General features: G+C 44.9%; 1 protein-coding gene across 2 annotated transcripts in view; it reads left to right on the top strand.

Annotated features, from left to right (window-relative positions):
* Window positions 1-19,580, top strand: part of SPNS2 (SPNS lysolipid transporter 2, sphingosine-1-phosphate) — a 160,217-nt gene that overhangs the window by 36,222 nt on the left and 104,415 nt on the right. For both annotated transcript variants that reach the window (XR_010593889.1, XM_008166162.4), the window contains exon 2: window positions 11,645-11,710. Coding sequence is in view for 1 of the 2 variants with exons in the window: in XM_008166162.4 (XP_008164384.3) it covers window positions 11,645-11,710 (66 nt within the window). In the remaining variant the exon portion in view is untranslated. The remainder of the gene's footprint in view (window positions 1-11,644; window positions 11,711-19,580) is intronic.

The raw sequence follows: 19,580 nt of genomic DNA, 5'->3' as shown, positions 1-19,580 counted from the left end.
GTGTCTGGTTGGATCACAAACCCCACCAGAGCAGCCTTTTCAAGGATATATCCATGTTCGTTTCCTCTCTCCACTGGGATCTGGCAGAGCAGAGGCGGGAGAATGGAAATTGTGTCATTGTTCAGGGTTTTTGTTTTGTCTAAAGAGAATTCTGAAGAACTAGAAATGAGGTCCAAACAGAGATCTGGAACCTGAGACAGAGGTACGAGGGCATTGGCTATCTGAGGGCTTCTCTACTCGCAAACCACTGCAGTGGCGCAGCCGGACCACTGCAGGGAAGAGCGTTTCTCCCCTCAGCGTAGGTACTCCACCGCACCAAGAGGCAGTAGCTAAGTCAACAGGAGAATTCTCTTGTCAACCTAGCTCTGTCTACTGGGGGTTAGGGCGATTCAACTGCATTGCTCAGAAGTGTGGATTTTTCACACCCCTGAGGGACGTAGTTATACTGACCTAATTTCTTAGTGTAGACCAGGCCTGAATGTTGCCTATCGCCCCTGTCATTGCACCCCTGAGCTGAGCGTTCAGAATTCAGACCAGTTCCAATTTTTGCAGCCTCAATCCATCTCCCTATGGAACTTTCCAAACCTCAAAGGATGAGTCTGGTGAAGGCTCAGATCAGACTGGGACATTGGACAGGGAGGGCCAGTGCTCTGAGGTGGCACCAAGCATTCTCTCTCTCTCTCAGGTGCTTGACAGGCTGGTTCTTGCTCACATGTTCACATTCTAACTGATCTCCATATGTGGGGTCAGGAAGGAATTAGCCCCAGGTCAGATTGGCAGTGACCCTGGGGTATTTTCTCCTTCCTCTGCAGCGTGGAGTGCAGGTCACTTGCCAGGATTATCTGGGTATATCTCACTTAATCATGAGTAGATAAAAGAGCAAGAATAAGGAGTTGGTAGGAAAACTGGAAGATGAGGATGGGATAGTGGGGACAAAAATTTGGTGGATCTGGACTTCAAACTTAGTCTGTTCTTAGTCCACAATTGTACCAGTGGGAGCTGTTGTTGGGGTCATGTATGGAAGGCATTCATTACTTTGGGTTTCACATAGCTCTTCTGCTTGCATTGACTGAGAACACTGTACCCTCCATCTGACATGCACAAGGTTTGCTTCCCAGCCATAATCCTTAGCTGTAATTAGGGAGATCAGGGATTTGATTAGGGTGTGGTCCTGCCACCAAAGCACTCTGCAGGCAATTTGCATTCAAACTCTTGTTAAAAACAGAGCAGGATTTGCGCAGTCCTGCCCACTTTCTGGGAACGGCATTTTCTCATCTCCTTAGCCCTTCCCTTTGTCGGAGCTTTACCCAGGTGCCAGTGTATGAAGGTAAATTAGGTCCCTGAGTATAATTCTGCTGGTAAGGGATTGTCTGCACTGGAGTTCAAACCACCAGGGTAACTGCATTGATAAACCCTTACTCTGAGCATATTTCACCTGGTAAATAGTCACTTGTACTTGGCCTAGTGGACAGAGAACTGGACTGGGACACGAGAGAGTAGGGTTCTGTTCACTGCTCTGCCACTGGCCTTCTGGGTGACCTTGGGCAAGTCTCTTTATGTCTCAGTTGCCCCATCTGTAAAATGGGGATGTTACTGTCATCCTCTGTAAAGCACTTAGAAATCTACAGATGAAAAGTGCTGTTTAATACCTAGGTACTCTTATTATCTTACACCTGATTTGAAACTGCATTGGGTCAAGTCTTTGTCCTGATACACCACATTTACACTAGGGGTTGGTGGCTAAAACTTCACCTTAAACAAGCCCATAGTCATTTCTATTCAAACCCTTAGAGAGAGAGAGATGATGAGTTGTTTTTTTAAATATTTTTTCCTCTCTCCCCCCCTTGGCTAATTCCATTCCTCCTGTCTGATGCTTAATTACCTGTTACATACCACACAGATAAGCCAATGGCCTTGAGGATGAAGGAATAGTTCAGATATCTTCCCACAGCTATAATAATAAAAAACTGAATGGAAAGAAATGGGTGTGACAGGTGGTGCAGCTTTCCAGTGAAACCTGTTTTCCTGTCCCGAATAGGAATATTGTGGTATGGCAAATGGAAATGCTTGCTTCAGTGTTTTTCCTGTGCGGTAGCCAGCAATTTCCTAAACAGCGATTCAGATGCATAGCAACTAGTGCTCCACAAAACCCCATTGAAAAGACCACCGCAGTGAAGCAAGGAGGTCTCCTGGGTGGAGTAGCTACACATGTTTGTCCTTTGGTTTTACCTCCCTTGTCAAACACAGTCTCCTGAGCTGAGCCTCAGACCATCCCTTTTCCACAAGTGCAAACATACAGGAACCCTCTCAAATCTCCAGTGCCATCACAGCTGACTCTAAGGCTTTGTCTACACTGAAACTTCATTGGCAAAACTTCTGTCGTTCAGGGGTGTTAAAAAAAAAAAACACCCCAATGAACGAGAAAAGTTTTACTGACAAAAAGTGCCAGTGTGAACAGTGCTTCGTTGGCAGGAGCGCTGTTCTGCTGACAAAGCTGCTGCCACTGGTTTGGGGGTGGAAGTTTTTTGTCGGCAGAAGGCAAACAGTAGCTAAATTGCGCGACTTTTAGCGGCACGGCTGTAGCAGCACAGCTGTGTCACTAAAAGGTGTGTAGTGTAGACAAAGCCTAAGGCTTTGAACCCTCCCAATTTGTTGTTGTTGTCCTGTTTTTTTAGCAGATTCTCAAGCAGCTATTGCAGTGCACCTGAAGGATTACAGCACTGATTCTTGAGATGCCTGGGTCACTCTGATTTGAACTGGATTTTGCTTGACTGGTCTGTTGAGCACTCATCTCTGTATTGCTGACACCGCTTTCTAGATATGCTATTGTGGGTGTAAAGGGATCTCTCTTGGTGTAGTGGTGGGAAACATTTGTAGGTGCTCTGTCCGCAAGGTCATATTGTATGGGGGTTTGTGTGTGTGCGAGAGAGAGATTTAGAGGAAACACTTATTTGCTTGTAGCCTCTGCATTTGCTTGTCTTGTTAATTTATTTGATTAGAAGCTTGCAATGTGATTTCAAAGGCAAAAGTGAACATCTCATCAACACAATAGTAGGAGCTAGCAAGTGGCTTTACCACCACAGTAGTGGGTTTTGCAGTAGCAAAGCATATTTGTGTGAGCATCTGTGGCGATAATAGAATCCTAGAAATGTAGGTCTGGAAGGGACCTCAGCAAGTCTAGCTCTGCCCATGTTGAATCAGGATTAAGTATACCTACCATCCCTGACAGGTGTCTGTCTAATCTGTACTTGAAAACCTCCAATGACAGGGAAGCCACAGCCTCTCGAGGTAACAGATTCCAGTACTTAACTATCCTTCTAGTTAGAAATATTTTCCTAATATCTGACCTATACCTCCCTTGCTGCAAACTAAGTCAATTACTTCTTGGTGGACATGGAGAACAATTGATCACTGTTCTCTTTATAACAGCCCTTAACATAGTTGAACACTGTTATCTGGTCCCCCGTCAGCATTCTCTTCTCTAGATTAAGCATGCTCAGTTTTTGCAACCGTTCCTCATAGGTTGTGTTTAGAAGATCTCCTAGAGCAGTTGTTTCCAACCTTTTCCTTACCAGCACTCCACCTCCCATCCAGCAATATGTAAAGGGCAGGGTGGTTGTGACCCCTGGCACTGGGATAATGTCCCCCAGGTTGAGGACCCCTGTTCTATAGGAGAAAGGTGTGATTTGCAGCCAGGGCTGCCCTAGTGTCCTAAGCAAAGATGATTTTTGGTCTCAATCCAAATTAAATAAAACCCCAAATTATAGACCCCTATCTCTGTTCTCTTTCCCCCTCCAGTGAATCAGCCGGTTCGGTGCTCAGGTACCTCTATGACCATCCCAGAAAGCCAGGACAGTTTTTCTAAACCAGGACCTCAAACCAGAACTCAATCAGATTACCAGTGGGACAGATAAGAGTTTCCCTTCCTTCTTCCCTTTCCTGAGTGACTGTTTCCTTGTTGGGGGTGTAAGACAATGACACTGTCTCAGTGACATGCTCCCACAATGAGCTGTGACCTAGGAGTAAATCTGTCTCTGCTGAATCTCTTCATATGCGTCTCCTTTATAATGATGAAGATGGCTGGAAAATATTTGTAGGCCATGCACTCCCTGTTCCTCCAGAAACTACCGTGGCAGTATTTTGCATACAGTGCAAGTGAAAACAGTAATCAGAGGGGAGAAGTGTAGGGGAAATGACATACTCTGGTTTTACCCCCTGGGGGTTCCCTTCCTCCCACACACAAGGGGTGATTGAATAGCTCAGGGGAGTGGTAATGTGTTCTAGAATCTCTCATGCCTTGATCACTGGTTTGTATCCAGACCGGGTTGGCTATGGCCAAAAGTTGCACTCCATTGGATGGCTGTTTGATGGCTTACCTGTGTCATCTTTCCAATAGGATCATGCTGGGGAAATGGCTTTGGTGCCATGAGTAGGACTATTAACCATCATGCCTTGTATCTGTCTGCTCATTGTCAGACACGTATATGCCATTCCCCTATCTGCTTAATTCAGGATTGTGGGGGATTGAGTTACAGCTCTGGGCATGAATCCTAGCTTGGCATCTCTAGCTCTGTACTTTAGTGTAGTGAGTCGTATCCTTGGGCTGTGATGTCCTTTTAAGGCCCTTGGGTTTTGTTTTTTTTCAGTTATACACATTTTTAAAAATTAATACTTCTAAAATGAATAGCAACTAAAGTTTGCTAATAGGATCTTAACACACAGGTAGCATTTAAAATGTGTGTGTTGTAGTCTTCAGTCCATGGCTTGTCAGGCTGAAATCTCCTTTTGTGTGTTTTTTGGGAGGCCAGAGCCTCTCTAGCTGCATTTCATAGCTCTTTGCTCTACACACAGTCTGTCCCTGTTCTGTTGCACGCATCTTTGGAAGTGCTATCGTTTATATGGATTAAAACCTGGTGAGCGCACCATTTTGCTTCCAGGAGCAGCTCTTCTCCAGAGAAAAGCCTCGTTGTGCTTAATAAAAGCCATGCTTCAACTTGAAATTTCAACTTGGAGGTTGTTTTGGGGGACAGGAATAAGGGGTTCTTCTGTGGGAAACCATAATGCCTCTTTGCTATGGAAATTGTGACCTCAGGGTGTCTTGATGTACAACATCAGTTCCTGGCCATGGCAGCTCATTGTTTAGTTATAGACCATTTGTCAGGTGAAGAGCCTGGATTTGAATGCCTTTAAAAAATAAGGAATATGCTGGCCACTTTGGATATAGCCAATTGCTCCATTTGATCGGGAACATGAGGTTATATGTGCGACAGTGTAAGCTTAGGGATGAGATAAGTGACATTTCTGCTGGGCCCTGGCTTCAGAAAGACTAACGTCCACCTTATGTTCGGATTAGCCTTTTAACCCCTCTGTCAAATGTCCTTCCTGTCATAGTTCAAATCCTAGGAACAGAGTCTGATCCAGTATAGAAATTCCTGTCTAGTCCAGCAACTGGTCTCCGACAGTGCCCAGCACGACCTGTTTCAGAGTTTGAAATCCAGCACTAGGCAGTTATGCTGAACCGACATTTTAGATTTGGTGTTGGTGAATAGTAGTAAGGACCTCACAGAAGAACTGGTTGTAGACAACAGCCTGGGTTCGAGTGATCATGAGCTAATTCAGTTTAAACTAAATGGAAGGATGAACAAAGGATGAACAAAAATAGACCTGCAACTAGGGTCCTTGATTTCAAAAGAGCTAACATAAAAAAATTAAGGGAATTAGCTGGGGAAGTGGACTGGACTGAAGAATGCAAGGATCTGAATGTGGAGGAGGCTTGGAATTACTTTGACTTAAAGTTGCAGAAGCTCTATCTGTTGCCTGCATCCCAAGCAAGGGGAAAAAATTCATAGAGAAGGGTTGCAGACCAGGCTGGATGAGCAAGCATCTCAAACAGGTTATTAGGAGAAAGCAGAAAGCTACAAGGAATGGAAGATGGGAGGGATCAACAAGGAAAGCTACCTCTTGGATGTCAGAAAGTGTAGGGATAAAGTGAGAACTGCCAAAAGCCAAGCAGAGCTGGACCTTGCAAAGGGATTTAAAACCAATAGTAAAAGGTTCTATAGCCATATAAATAATAAAACAAGGAAAGAAGTGGGACCACTAAGCACTGAGGATAGAGTGGAGATTAAAGATTATCTAGGCATGGATACTTTGCCTCAGTTTTTAATGAGGCTAATGAAGAGCTTAGGGATAGCGGCAGAGTGGCTAATGGCAATGAGGATATGGAGGTAAAAATCACCACATCCGAGGTGGAAGCCAAACTCAAACAACTTAATGGGACTAAATTGGGGGGCCCAGATAATCTCCATCCAAGAACATTAAAGGAGCTGGCACATGAAATTGCAAGTCCAATAGCAAGGATTTTTAATGAATCTGTAAACATGGGAGTCATACCCTATGACTGGAGAATTGGTAAGATAGTTCCTATTTTTAAGAAGGGGGAAATAAGTGATCCTAGAAACAACAGGTCTGTTAGGATAACCTCAATTGTATGCAAGGTCTTGGAATAAATTTTGAAAGAGAAAGTAGTTATGGACATAGAGGTGAATGGTTATTGGGATAAAATACAACATGGTTTTACAAAAGGTAGATCGTGCCAGACCAACTTGATCTCCTTCTTTGAGAAGATAATTGATTTTTTAGACAAAGAAAATTGAGTAGATCTCATCTACATGATTCCAATAAGGCATTTGATATATTCCACATGGGAAATTATTAGTTAATTGGAGAAGATGGGGATTAATATGAGAATTAAAAGATGGATAAGGAACTGGTTAAAGGGGATACTACCATGGGCCATACTGAAAGGGGAACTGTCAGGCTGGAGGGAGATTACTAGTAGAATTCCTCATGGATGGGTCTTGGGACCAATCTTACTTAACATTTTTTATTACTGACCTTGGCACAAAAAGTGAACGTGTGCTAATAAAATTTGCGAATGACACAAAGTTGGGAGGTATTGCCAATACGGAGGGGGATCGGAATATCATACAAGAAGATCTAGATGACCTTGAAAACTGGAATAATAGAAATGGGAATAGTGAAAAGTGCAAGGTCATGCATTTTAGGGACTAACAAACTGGACTTGGAATCTGAGTGCCGCAGAGATGGGGCCTTTCAGATTAGGGTTTGGGGTTAAGCTATTGTAAAGAGAGAAGCAGCCATCTGCCAAATTGGAATCTGGATCTCGAGTCAGGTGTCAGACACCTCAGACTCCGGAGGCATATGATGTCAGCCCCAATTCTCCATTCGTTTGCTTTACCATGCATTCTTCCACACTGCTCCCTGTGTATGAAATGCTCATTCCAGTTCTCCCTTTCCTCCTTCAGATCCCTCCTTCAAGGCTGATGTCCACTTCTAAACTTTTTGTTAGGTGCTCAGCTATCACAGTGATAATGCTCTAGATAAATATAACTGCACTAATTATAATAGTCAGAATAAACAATTCTAGTCATTTCCTCCTCTGGGCTTTATACTGCATACTGTCTTCTCTGTGTTTGCCTGTGTTTTGTCTTCTGCAGCGCCAGGCACATTGTGAGCACTTAACAGTATCTGATTCAGGGAAGCACCATGTTTCCTGTGTATTTGTTCAGGCCTGAGCACAGTGATGGTGCTTGACAAATAACATGCCATAATTATAATAATAATCTGTGTGTGTGTCGTAAACACATCCCCTACAGTAATAGTTCATGGCAAGAGGCCATTTCTCACGAAGGGTGTTGCCTACCTGTTAGCTAGTCCCTGTTGTTCCCAGCTCCTCCTGAGACACGGAGATGAACTTTCTAATTAGAAAAGCCTTGTCTGCCACATTCGGCTGCTTCCCTTTCCTCAGTTGCATCAGTTGTTGTGCTCCAGTGGGAGACATCTATGCACCGCTCAAGGAACAACATGATTGTTTCCCGTGGCCCTGGTGTGAGGTCCAGATTATCTCCACCTTCCTGCTGTCCAGCAGCACAGATCTGAGAGCAGTGTAGGAAAAGACAAAGGCACTGTTGTTGCTTCTGTTTTTACGTGCTTTTAAAAAAATCTATCCTCTCTTAATTGTGCCCCTGAATCTTATTAAAGATCTGGGTGAGACACTGATATGTGGTACTCAGACAGAAATAAGCAGAGCTGAGCAAAGAAGGAAAGACAGGAGTGTTTTCCCAGCGTAATAGGAACACATTGAGGAGGAATGCTCTCTCTTCCACTAGAGAGAAACTCATTCTGTGCATGTGTTACATCATCGGCTCCCGGCTGCCTGCAATTTACTATTCCAAATCCTATATCAAAACACCTATGCTCCAAAGGGAATACAAAACGGGCTTAAAGTGCAATAGGAAAGTCATGCCAATTAATCACACAGCTCTCCATAAACCACATGAGACTGTTTCCCCACCCCACCCGGGACCTGAGGAGTATGGCTCAGTTGTATTTCACTGACGAGTGGAGAGCCCTCCCCAACCCCACAGCTCCCCTGAAATGCACCCAGTAGAGCAAGCAAATCCCTGAATTCTGAACGCTCAGCTCAGGGGTGCAATGACAGGGGCGACAGGCAACATTCAGGCCTGGTCTACACTAGGAAATTAGGTCAGCATAATTCCGTCACTCAGGGGTGTGAAAACTCCACACTTCTGAGCAATGCAGTTGAATCGCCCTAACCCCCAGTCGACAGAGCTAGGTTGACAAGAGAATTCTCCTGTTGACTTGGCTACTGTTCCTGGAGTAATGTCCATCGCCTCCATCAGACCATAGGGAGTTTAGAACTTCTGGTAACCTTGCCTTGTTTTGCATCTCCAGATGGAGTAGCTGCGTGAAACTGGGCTGCAGAGAGTAAGGGCTAAGTATGGGAAGGAGTAGGTTCGATTCCTGTCATGGCAGCTGAGCAAGATTGAGGGGTGATGGTAAACTCTGGCGTAGCTAAGTAGAGGTGGTATTCCTTACCCAATAGGGAATATGGGGTAATAATTTACCTTCTTTTGGGGGATGTTGATGGGATTCATTTTTTGTAAAGAGGAAACTGTAGTTATACCCTCCTTGAATGCATCTTACTTGTCTATTCCCAGACGAGCCCCCACTTACATGATAGTCACCATTTGGCCAACACCAGGGATTGAACCGAACGCAGGAATTACGATAGCTTGGGTTAGAGAGCCAGGCCCTTTAGCTGTAACAGACTTGTACCCTCTTTAGCTCAGGCATCAAAGGGAGCATAGAACACACTGACTCCAGTGGGTTACACTGTGTAGAGGCAAAATTATTTTCATCCCTCAGATTCTGCCTAGATGACTCTACTTCAGTTATTAACAAAGCAAAAAAGGAAGCAAGTAGCAAAGGATGGTGGAAGGCTAGGAATGGGATGAGCCTAGGGAAGGTGACTGAAGAATTGTGACAGTGGAGATTTATCTGTGATCCAATAACAAAACAAAAGCTCTGGAGGGACTGGTAGAATTGTGTACACCCTGAAATTGTAAAACACAGCAATGCTTTCAAAGCAATGTGAGGCCGGAGTAGAAGAATAGAAATGAAGGGAGATGCTACCTCGGGGCAGACATATAAAGCTCTCTGTCGTTCAGAGAATTAAGGAAAGGAAGTTGTGGAGGCTATGAGACTAAATTATTGTTGATGGACAGAGATTGGAGTCATTTTAGAAGCAATCTGAATGCTGTCGTCTGGAGTAAATGGTGCATTATTAGATGACCCAGTTGGGACACACAATGGATTTCTTTTCTCCTTCTCTTTGTTCCTTTTTACGTTTTTCTAATCCACGAGTTTTCCTGCTACCGTCCCAGATGCCACCCTGTTTCATCTGTCTTTGTTCTTGTTGTTTGGCATGACTCCTGACTGTTCTGAAAGGTAAGATGTTTTATGGCCAGTGAGATCCAGTTAACTCTGAGAGTTGCTTCTAACGACCCTTAAGGATGAGCAGAATCCTTCTGGATAAAACCAAGGGCCAGCTTTTGAGCTGGATCTGAACTTGTTTAGGGATTGAATATAGTTGGGGAAAACTTTCCAGTTTCTCGAAGAGAGGGTTTTGGTGTATTTCCTAATTTTGGTAGAAGCCACAAGCAGCAGTTCCACAAGTTAGGCTATTTATGTGCTGTTTGCTATCTGACCAAAACAAGGACATGCTAGAAATTGAGAAAGCAAGTGAGTGTGCATGTTCCAGGCCAGAGAAGTTGGAGTAACTTTGCTTCAACTTTGGACAAGCATGGAAGCCTTTGGATCCTTATCTGACCCAAATGGAACCTCTGAACCTTTGGAGATATTTGCCCATCATAAGTAACTGTAAAAGACTATGCTGCAACAACTCAGCACAGCTTGAGTTATGGCTTGCAAAGCCTGGCTGCACTCAGTGATTATACTACATCATTCACACGGCTAAATTTGCGAGGCCTTCGTATCCCTGTGCTGGGTGCAGTAAGAGAATCTAGATGGATAAGGTAGCTACTTCCTACAAAATATACATGTAACACTCCAGTGTGTTTAGACTGTGTGTGGGTGCGTGTTGATGTATTTTGTTCAGTTATTTTAAAATAAGATCTAGTCACTTTTCCCCCTTTTACTAAACCAGGGGTAGGCAACCTATGGCACGCGTGCCGAAGGCCGCATGTGAGCTGATTTTCAGTGGCACTCACGCTGCCTGGGTCCTGGCCACCGGTCCGGGGGTTCTGCATTTTAATTTAATTTTAAATGAAGCTTCTTAAACATTTTAAAAACCTTATTTACTTTACATACAACAATAGTTTAATTATATATTATAGACTTCTAGAAAGAGACCTTCTAAAAACGTTCAAATGTATTAGTGGCACACGAAACCTTAAATTAGAGTGAATAAATAAAGACTCGGCGCATCACTTCTGAGAGGTTGCCGACCCCTGTACTAAACCATTGATTTCATTTCTTTCCCCCCAAAATATCAGAAACAAGAGTTCACCAGAGCTGGATAAATGGTGAAACCAAGGCTCAGAGAGGGGATTTGCCCAAGACTGAGTGGGTCACCTATTACAAGTCCTGTACACAAGGTTGCATTGCCTCCCAACAGAGTGTCACTTGAAACTAGTCCCAGGTTTGCTTGAAAAGTTTGCAAACCATGGTGAAACATTTGAAGAACCTGATCTGAGTTTTGAGAGCCAGTGTGGTCCAGTAGATAGGACACTAGACTGGTGATCAAGAAACATGGATTTTAATGCTGGCTCTACCATTGCCCTGTTACATAACCTTAAGCAAGTCACTTTACTTCTATGCCTCTGATTCCTCTTTCACCCTTTGTCTGTCTTGCCTGTTAGAGTGTGAGTTCTTCTGGGTGAGAGACCCCCTCTCCCTGTGTGTCTGCACAGCACCTAGGTGTTGGTGCTTCGGCAACATAAATAATAAATAAGGAACAGGGCAAGGCAAGCTTCTCATGCATTTGGGTTTCATTGTGAACATTTTGCACTCTCTTAACCTGCTGACACCTATTGGTAATTTACTTGCCCCAATTACCCCAAAAGTAACAAACATGCACAAGAAAGAAGAAGTCAGTGCACAGGTTTTGAACGTTGTTGCGTGTTGTGAGTTGCTGCAGGCTTTGCAGACCCTATTGTTGCTGCCCAAAATCCCATATCTCTGCTGCACATTTCACAGGACAAAGGCACTGAGTTTCTTCTCTCCATTTTCTCTACAGGTGTATTGCTAGACATCCAGCAGCATTTTGGAGTTAAAGACAGTGGGGCTGGCTTGCTACAGACAGGTAAGAGCATGTTTCCCGGCTATTAGGTTTCTTTTTCCTTCCTTATGTGTTGTTTTGTAAGGTTTCTTGAGTGAAGGTCGTGCTATCCTTGCATGAACATATTTGCTTTGTTAAATCATAATTGGCTTTCAAATTGTTCCTAACTCAGACTGGCTGTGTTTGGCTTACGGCTAGCAGTGGCTTCGTTTGCAGCATCCAAATTTTCATTGGCATTGGGCAGGGCTGGCGAAGCCGGCTGCAGCGTCTGCTTACCAGCGCATACAGTAGGGATGGCGTGGTACAATAGGGAGAGTGAGTGAATGACGCTGTTCAGGTAGCTTGTGGGAATTGAATCAAGGCAAAGAAGTACCAAGCCACAGTAAGAGAGACCGCCACCTTGACTTGTATTATGGAGAGTACATTATAGGTCAGCAATGGGGCCCTATTACTCAAACTTCTGAAAGGGAGTGGGCAGGTTGTATTCATCACCTACGGCGTGGTGCACAGAACATGCTGATCGTGTGGTCTCATAATCATGTGTAGCACAAGCTAGCATGATGATATGAAACCATTAACTTTATTGACATAAATACGGCACTGAGAACTGCAGAAAGGGTTAACAGCCATTGTATCCACTTAGCTCAGCATCCTATTGGGTTGGTTGATGAAAACAGACACATTTGACTTTCAGCCACTAACATCAAGCACTTTTGTCCTTGTGTTGAAGTGAGAAGGATTGTTAAAATCTAAGTGCACTTCCTTTTTGTGTTGCAAACAACTACAGATGGATTTGGTCAACCACAGAATAAACCTGTACGTTTTGACCTCTGGGTGTGGTGTAGTCTTGACTGACACCTCGGCCAAGTGGCTGAACTTGGTGACTTTGAAGGGCAGCCCCAGGTGGACAGTCATAACAAAGTGTTGGATTTTGTTGGGGAGGAGTTGACACAGTCACAGAGCAAATGCGATATTAGGGAGAAAAAGAGCTGGTTTGGGAAGCTGATGGCAGAGTTGTTTGCTGGAGTCCTGAAAGGATGGTGCTACTGCTATCGCACGTGGGTGTTTCTGTTTGATAGCCCTGTTCAGGAGTGTACACGTAGCGTAGGAATAGAGTGCATCTCCCAGAAAGGAGTGGATGGAATCCTAGGCCTGATCTTCGATTGTAAGCTCTGGGGGGGCAGGGACTCTTTTATTATTCTGAGTTTGTACAGCTCCTAGCCCGATGGGGTCCCAGTCTATGACTGGGGCTCCTGGGTACTATTGCTGTATAAATAATAATAACCTACAGTAGGGCTTTTCTAAAACTTTTCCACCTCTGGTGTAGCTCCAATGGCAGTGGTGGGAATGCCAGTCTAGTAGCAAACTAGCAAATTGCAGCGAGGTCTGCAGGCTAGCACTAAATGGCTCCATTTTGAGAGAGATCCTTGCAACGCACTAAGAGTTAGTGGTGCTTGGCACCGTGCAGGAATGGCCCAAAGTTTGCATTCTAAGAATGAGTTGCTCTAGCACCATGGGTACAAGAGCAAATTATCTGCCATCCCTGGCTTGTTAATACTCCACCAGCTGCTCGCCTCTTGGAACGGCCGAGTTCAGCTAAACCGATATGCATGACACATGTCAGGAACAGAAGGCCTGAACTTTACAAATGTTGCTAATTAGAAGTGGTATCAATCAGTTATGCCCAAAGTGGCACTGGGTATCTGTTAGGCCCTCCTCTACAGCAGTTATTTTTATTTATTTATTCTGCTCCGAGGAAGAGATCCTCAGCTCACCATTAGACACCGAGCACCTCCAATAAAACATTCCTGCAGCAAATGGCACCCTCCAAAGTAAATATTTAATCTTCACTTCTCTCGCTGGATGAGAAGCTTTTACCGATTATTTACAAGTAGCAAGTGTAGGAAGAGCTAGGCTCCTGGAGGCATCTCATATATTAATTGTGAGAAGTAGTAGTAGTATTGATTTCTGTAGCAAACCAGGCAGGCTGTCAGAAAACATACCATTTAGATGTCACAGTCTTTTCCCAGATTGTGAGATTACTGGTGGGAATGCAGCAGTCTCTGTCAGCAACCAAATGTTGCTTTGGCAAAGAAATATCTTCTCGTTCTTTGCTGCTCTGAAAGTTGTTCCCATCCGATGAGTGACCAGTGTCCTACCTGTGACAAATTGGTGGTTTTGGTCCGATTCTCGATGTCCATGCACCCCCTGTAGCACCTCCACTCCAAGGATATAAAAACACAGCGAGGGCCTGATCCTGCCATTCTGACTTAGGTTGAGTAGTGACTTACCCTGTGAGTATTTGCACAGGGTTAATAGGGCTGTTCACAGAGTAAGTGGCTGTTCATGTCAGTAAGGTTGGGCCCTCAAGTGTTAAGCTAATTTTTATTGTCTGCATCTTACAAATGGGGAAAATTGAAGCACAGAGTTAAGTGACTTGACCAGGGTTGCACAGGAAGCCTGCAGCAGAGACAGGAGTAGAGCTTGCGGCTCCTAGTCCTCTTCCTTAAACTCATTACTTCATCCGTCCTCTTCCAAAGAGCGAAAAGGCCTCAGAGACAGACATAGCCTCTGATCCCCCAGAGGTGGTTCCTCCAGTCATCGCTGGGGGTGATGTGGGGAGAAAGGCTGCTCATCCTCTTCCTGCCCTATGGATAAAAGCAGGATTTCAGTGTTCATGGTTGTTAATCCTGCATTTTAATGAGCAGCAAATTAATTTAAAACCTCCTTAACGTGGAGGAATAAAAATAATATGACATCCTTTGTTAGTTCTTATCGCTCATCAAATAATCAAGCTAATTTCTCTTTTTAAAAAAAAAAGACCTCTTAGCTGATCAGACAAAATGCCATAGACCGTTCTTTTGGGCCCGATGGTATTGCAAACCCAAAACAGAGGAGGAAGAAAATAAATCCTCCAAAGGCAAGCCATATGCTCCTGAATTCATACACTCATCCGCACATGCACGAACGGTCTCTCAAATCACTATTGTCTAAACACATCAGAAATGACTTGCACTCGTTCTCAGTCTCTGTGCCCAAATGTTTCTGGATAACACAGGTGCCTGGTATCCTGGCAGGGAAGAGAGGAAACCTGAGTTGTGTTTTATTTTTTGTGCTAATTAGGACTTCATGTGCATACCAGATCTGTAACGTAAGCTGCTCTGAGGAGCACTGTAATGCCTCATGTGGCAAACTCCCCTGAATTCTAATGCCTCAGCCGTCAAAATGTAGTAATCTCTGTTAACGAGGATTCTGCGACAGCGAAGGGCACGCTGACAGATGGATCACGATTGCTGCTTGCTCGGTATTTTTGAGTGATAGGCATGTAACCATGTCGACCCCAGAACTTCAATTATCTCTTTATGATGCTTAAATTGAGAGTTGAGCCTTTTTCTTTTTAAAGTGCTACATGCACTTGCTGTTATGTAAATAATAATCATTTGTGCTGAATTATCCTTGAGGCCTGTGCATGAGTGTTGCTCTGTGTGGGTTTTTTATCTTGAGGTTCCTTTCATTTCCTGCCCGTAGCCTTTGCTGTGCAGAGAGTGGATAAGGCGAAAAAAAATTCTCTTGGCTAGTTGGGCAGCTGGGATAAGTCAATCTGATTGTTATAAGCCGTGCTGTGCAAAAGGTGATTCCATAGTGCAGAGGTGTGAAGGAGGTGGGACTGGAACAGTGCTTGAGGCAGAGAGAGGCTCCTGGAGCTGAACGCTTTATAAACCTCAGAAAGTGGGGGAGAGAGGGGAATCAGGTGTATAAAACTAGGTCAAATTGTTTTTGTTTCTTTTGGTTTAGAAAACCCCCTGAATCATGTTTTCAAAAATTTCTAGGGGTATGTCTACACTGCAATTAGACACCTGTGACTGGCCCGTGCCAACTGATACAGGCTCGCGGGACTCAGGCTAAGGGGCTGTTTAATTGCAGTGTAGACTTCTGGGCTTGGGCTGGAGCCCGTCCTGTAGGATCCTGCGAGGTGGGAGAGTCGCTGACCCTGGAAGTCTACATTGCATTTAAACAGGCCTAGCCTAAGGCTGTGGCTACACTACAGAGCTTACAGTGGTACAGCTGTGGTGCTGTTACTGCAGACGCTGTACACCGATGGGGGAGAGCTCTCCTGTCGACTTAATTACTCCAGCCCCCACAAGTGGCGGTAGCTACTGCAGCGGGAGAGCTTCTCCCACCAACATAGCTCTGACCTGCTTAGGTCAGTGTAACTTACATGGTTCAGGTGAATGCTCAAACCACTGAACTATCCCTCCCCTGAGCGACATAACTTATACTGACGTAAGCGGTCGTGTGTGCGTAGCCTCAGCCCCACAAGCTCGAGTCAGCTGGCCTTGGCCAACGGCAGGTTTTATATTGCTGTGTAGACACACCTGAAAATTAAAACCTGTGCTCTGGCTTGGGGATGAAGGTACCCGATACCTACACCCCAACTTATATGAATGGGTGCCCTGTATACTATATTGTACTGATGATGATGAAAAAAAATTTCTCTCCTTGCTTCGGTATCACCCTTGTATTTTCACACTGCCTACTTTCCTTTCCTCCCAACAGTGGATTTATTTTCTTTGCCCTTTTCCCCTGTCTCTCTTAAGTGGAACACAGAGCTGATGATGCTAGTACCTGTCTCTTACTCACTGCTTCCAGTGCAGAGCTCAAACTGCTTTACAAAAAAGGGCTAATGTTCTTTGCCCATTTTAAAGATGGCAAATATGAGGCACTCGGGAGGGAGGGAGGGAGGGAATTGGCCACGGAAACACAGTAGGCTGGGGCAGAGCCAGGAATAGCTCCCAGGGCCAACTTTCGAACCTATAACATTTTAATGGATTCAAAATTTGACCAAGTGAGATTCCTTAATGAGCACCATTCTCTTCCAACACTGAACAGTCCAAGCTCTGAGCATGACAGAGGGAAGGCACGTAAAGCCACCTGGCAGATGGGCACAGTGTATACCGGTATTGCAGTCCGTTTCAGACTACAGGTGGGGATGGTTGAAAAGCAATAACAGTGGCTATCGTAAGGAAGGCTTTGGTGATATCAGAAGAGGAAGTCCTGCTATCCTGAAGCCAGACCAATGGGGTCAGGAACAAGAGGAGGAAAGGAAGGGAGTAGCCTGAAAGGACTCACAACAGGAAACCATGCTTTGCTGTCTTGTGTAGAGAGAAAATAGAGTACCACCCTTGAATCCGGTTCAGTAGATAGCTTTCCAGGGCGTCTTTGTGATGTCAGGTTTGACCTGAGCTCACATTCCCCTAGGGCTCATTTCCTATTAGACCCTCCATGTGGAAGTGGTTTAGCAAAGTATCTGCAAATCTGCATTCCCTCCACCTCCTGAGAGTTGACTCAGCAGATCCATGCGGAAAACATGGGCAGCGTTTTTATAGGATCCAAGGCTGCAAATGTAGCCACTCAGGGCTTGTCTACACTGGCACTTTACTGCACTGCAACTTTCTCGCTCAGGGGTGTGAAAAAACACCCCCCTGAGTGCTGCAAGTTTCAGTGCTGTAAAGCATCAGTGTGTAGACAGTGCATCAGCGCTCAGCGCTAGTAGCTATTCCCCTCGTGGCGGTGGGTTCTCTCCCTGCGCTCTGCCACGACTACACAAGCCACGTTGGCAGTGAAGCCGTGCCCTGAGGTTTCTTCTACTCCTACCAGCAAAGTGAGCATGGGACTCGGGCCTGGGGCATCTGTGGGAAGGACTGGTCAAAAATTGGACTTGCAAAGTGGAACAGATTGTTTAGCATAAGCAATTAGCACATATTTTATGAGATCATTCAAGGTAGAATGGCTCATTCACACCTCTGCAGTCATAGGACAAGAAGAGGGGGTTAATGGCATAGGATGGCTTATTACAACAATCTGCAACTCACTAATCCCCTTTCTGTGCTTCGAAAACTTGTCTCTCTCACCAATAAAAGATACTACCTCATTCGCAGGGGCGACTCCAGGCACCAGCGCAGCAAGTGTGTGCCTGTTGCGGCAAGCCGCGGGGGGCGGTCTGCCAGTCTCGGTAAGGGCGGCAGTCAGGCAATCTTTGGCAGCGTGCCTGCGGGAGGTCTGCCGGTCCCGTGTTTCGGTGGCAATTCAGTGGCAGGTACTGTTACTGCAGATGCTCTACACCGATGGGGGAGATCACCCGCAGAAACGCTGCCAAATCCGCATGACCGCGGACCGCCCGCAGGCATGCCGCTGAAGGCTGCCTGACTGCCATGCTTGGGGCGGCAAAAAACATAGAGCCGCCCCTGCTCACTCGCCTTTGTCTCTCTAATATCCTGGGACTGACACAGCTACAACTACACTTCAGACTGCCTCTCTAGGCAGTTGTTTACAGCTCAGGGTTGGGGCAGATTGGGGAGGTCTGATGCATAAGCTGATATCACCAGCATGTTTTTCACAAATTCTTGTGGTCCTTTTTATTTTTGAAGAGGTGAATCTGACTAGTATTTCTGTACTAGATGTTTGCAAAAATAAATAGCTCAATTAAAATCCCTTTTTAAATAAAAAAACATGTTCACGTTTTGTTTAGAATCATTAAAAATGTTCCCATTTTACAAAATAAAATTGTAATGCTTTGGACATGTGCTCAAAAATAGGACAATATTTAGTAAAAACAGGCTAGTTTTGGCTTGTTTATGTTTCCAAATTACCCCTCACCCCCACCACTACTACCCCAAGTTAAAATCAGCCTGAATCTAAAACATGCACAATGTACATTTGTTCATATTGGCAGAAGATTTTACAAAACCCTAAATGTCTGGGTTGCAAAATGACAGCAATACAGGCAACTCTTTCCTTTCTGAGCTATTCGTGCACCGTATTTACGCTGTGATCTAGATGTCTGCCGTGCCAGTTGCTTGCATCCTGCTTATTGGGAGAGAGACATTTGCTCTTGCATAAAGCAACTAAACAACTAAAATATTCCATTTCCCGCTATAAAAGATTTGGATGAAATCCCAGCGTTTGAGGGAGGTATTTGAGGAGAGACGGGCAGGGTATTTTAAAGTGGAGGTAAAAACCATTAGGGCTTCTGGTGGAATGGTAACTTCTCTAATTTCTGTGGGGTGGGTCTCTCTTCTTAAATAATGTAATCAATAAATGAAGTGAATATAGCACTGGTGAGAGGTCCTGGATTCACAGCCCTGGGGAAGGAGGTCCTAGATTTACTCACAGAACCAGAGCGGCAGGGGCAGTGGCAGTGCAAGCTTCCCCTTACAATATGTAGCCAGTGTGCCTGGCCCTGCGCTATAGAGAGATCAACACTAAGGCCCATGTCTACACTAGTGAACTTCCAGCGGCACAGCTATACTGATGCAGCTGTGTAGCTGCTCTATGCCGTCAGAGCGAGCACTCCTGTTGACATAAAACCACTAAACGAGCGGCGGTAGCTCGTTTTTTCACACACCCCTTAGCAGCGTAAATTTTGTCGACATAAGGCCTAGTGTAGACATGTCCTAAGGATGCGTCTTCTCTAGGGAAAAAAGCCTTGTGTTAGATACCGCTCATTAGCAACACAGGGTAAAGCCCTAGTGTAGACAAGGCAGTTGGTAGTTTTTGCACTTTAGCAAGTCAAGGTTAAGACTATGCAAGAGCCTAGTGTTCACCTCAACTTGCTAACTTGTGTGAAAACTACAAATCGCCTTGTCTTCATTAATTTACCTTGTAGTACTAACACGTGGTAACTAACACAAGGTAAGAACACACCTTTTCTCCTTGTGAAGACAAAGCTTATGAGTGAGAAAGCTATTCACTTTGCATTCCATCCAAGCAAAGGGCTCTCTGGCCAGCCCGCCAATTATAATGGTGGTTTTGGTAGTATTAGACGTTGGCCCACTAGAGACTAGACTAGAACTCACTCACTGAGCCGCCTTCAGGCTCCAGTTTAGGAAAGCGC

Source organism: Chrysemys picta, chromosome 19 (assembly GCF_011386835.1).
Source record: "Chrysemys picta bellii isolate R12L10 chromosome 19, ASM1138683v2, whole genome shotgun sequence".
Classification (NCBI taxonomy): Eukaryota; Metazoa; Chordata; order Testudines; family Emydidae; genus Chrysemys; species Chrysemys picta.
The sequence above is the reverse complement of the archived record's forward strand: the minus strand, read 5'-3'. Positions and strand labels throughout refer to the sequence as shown.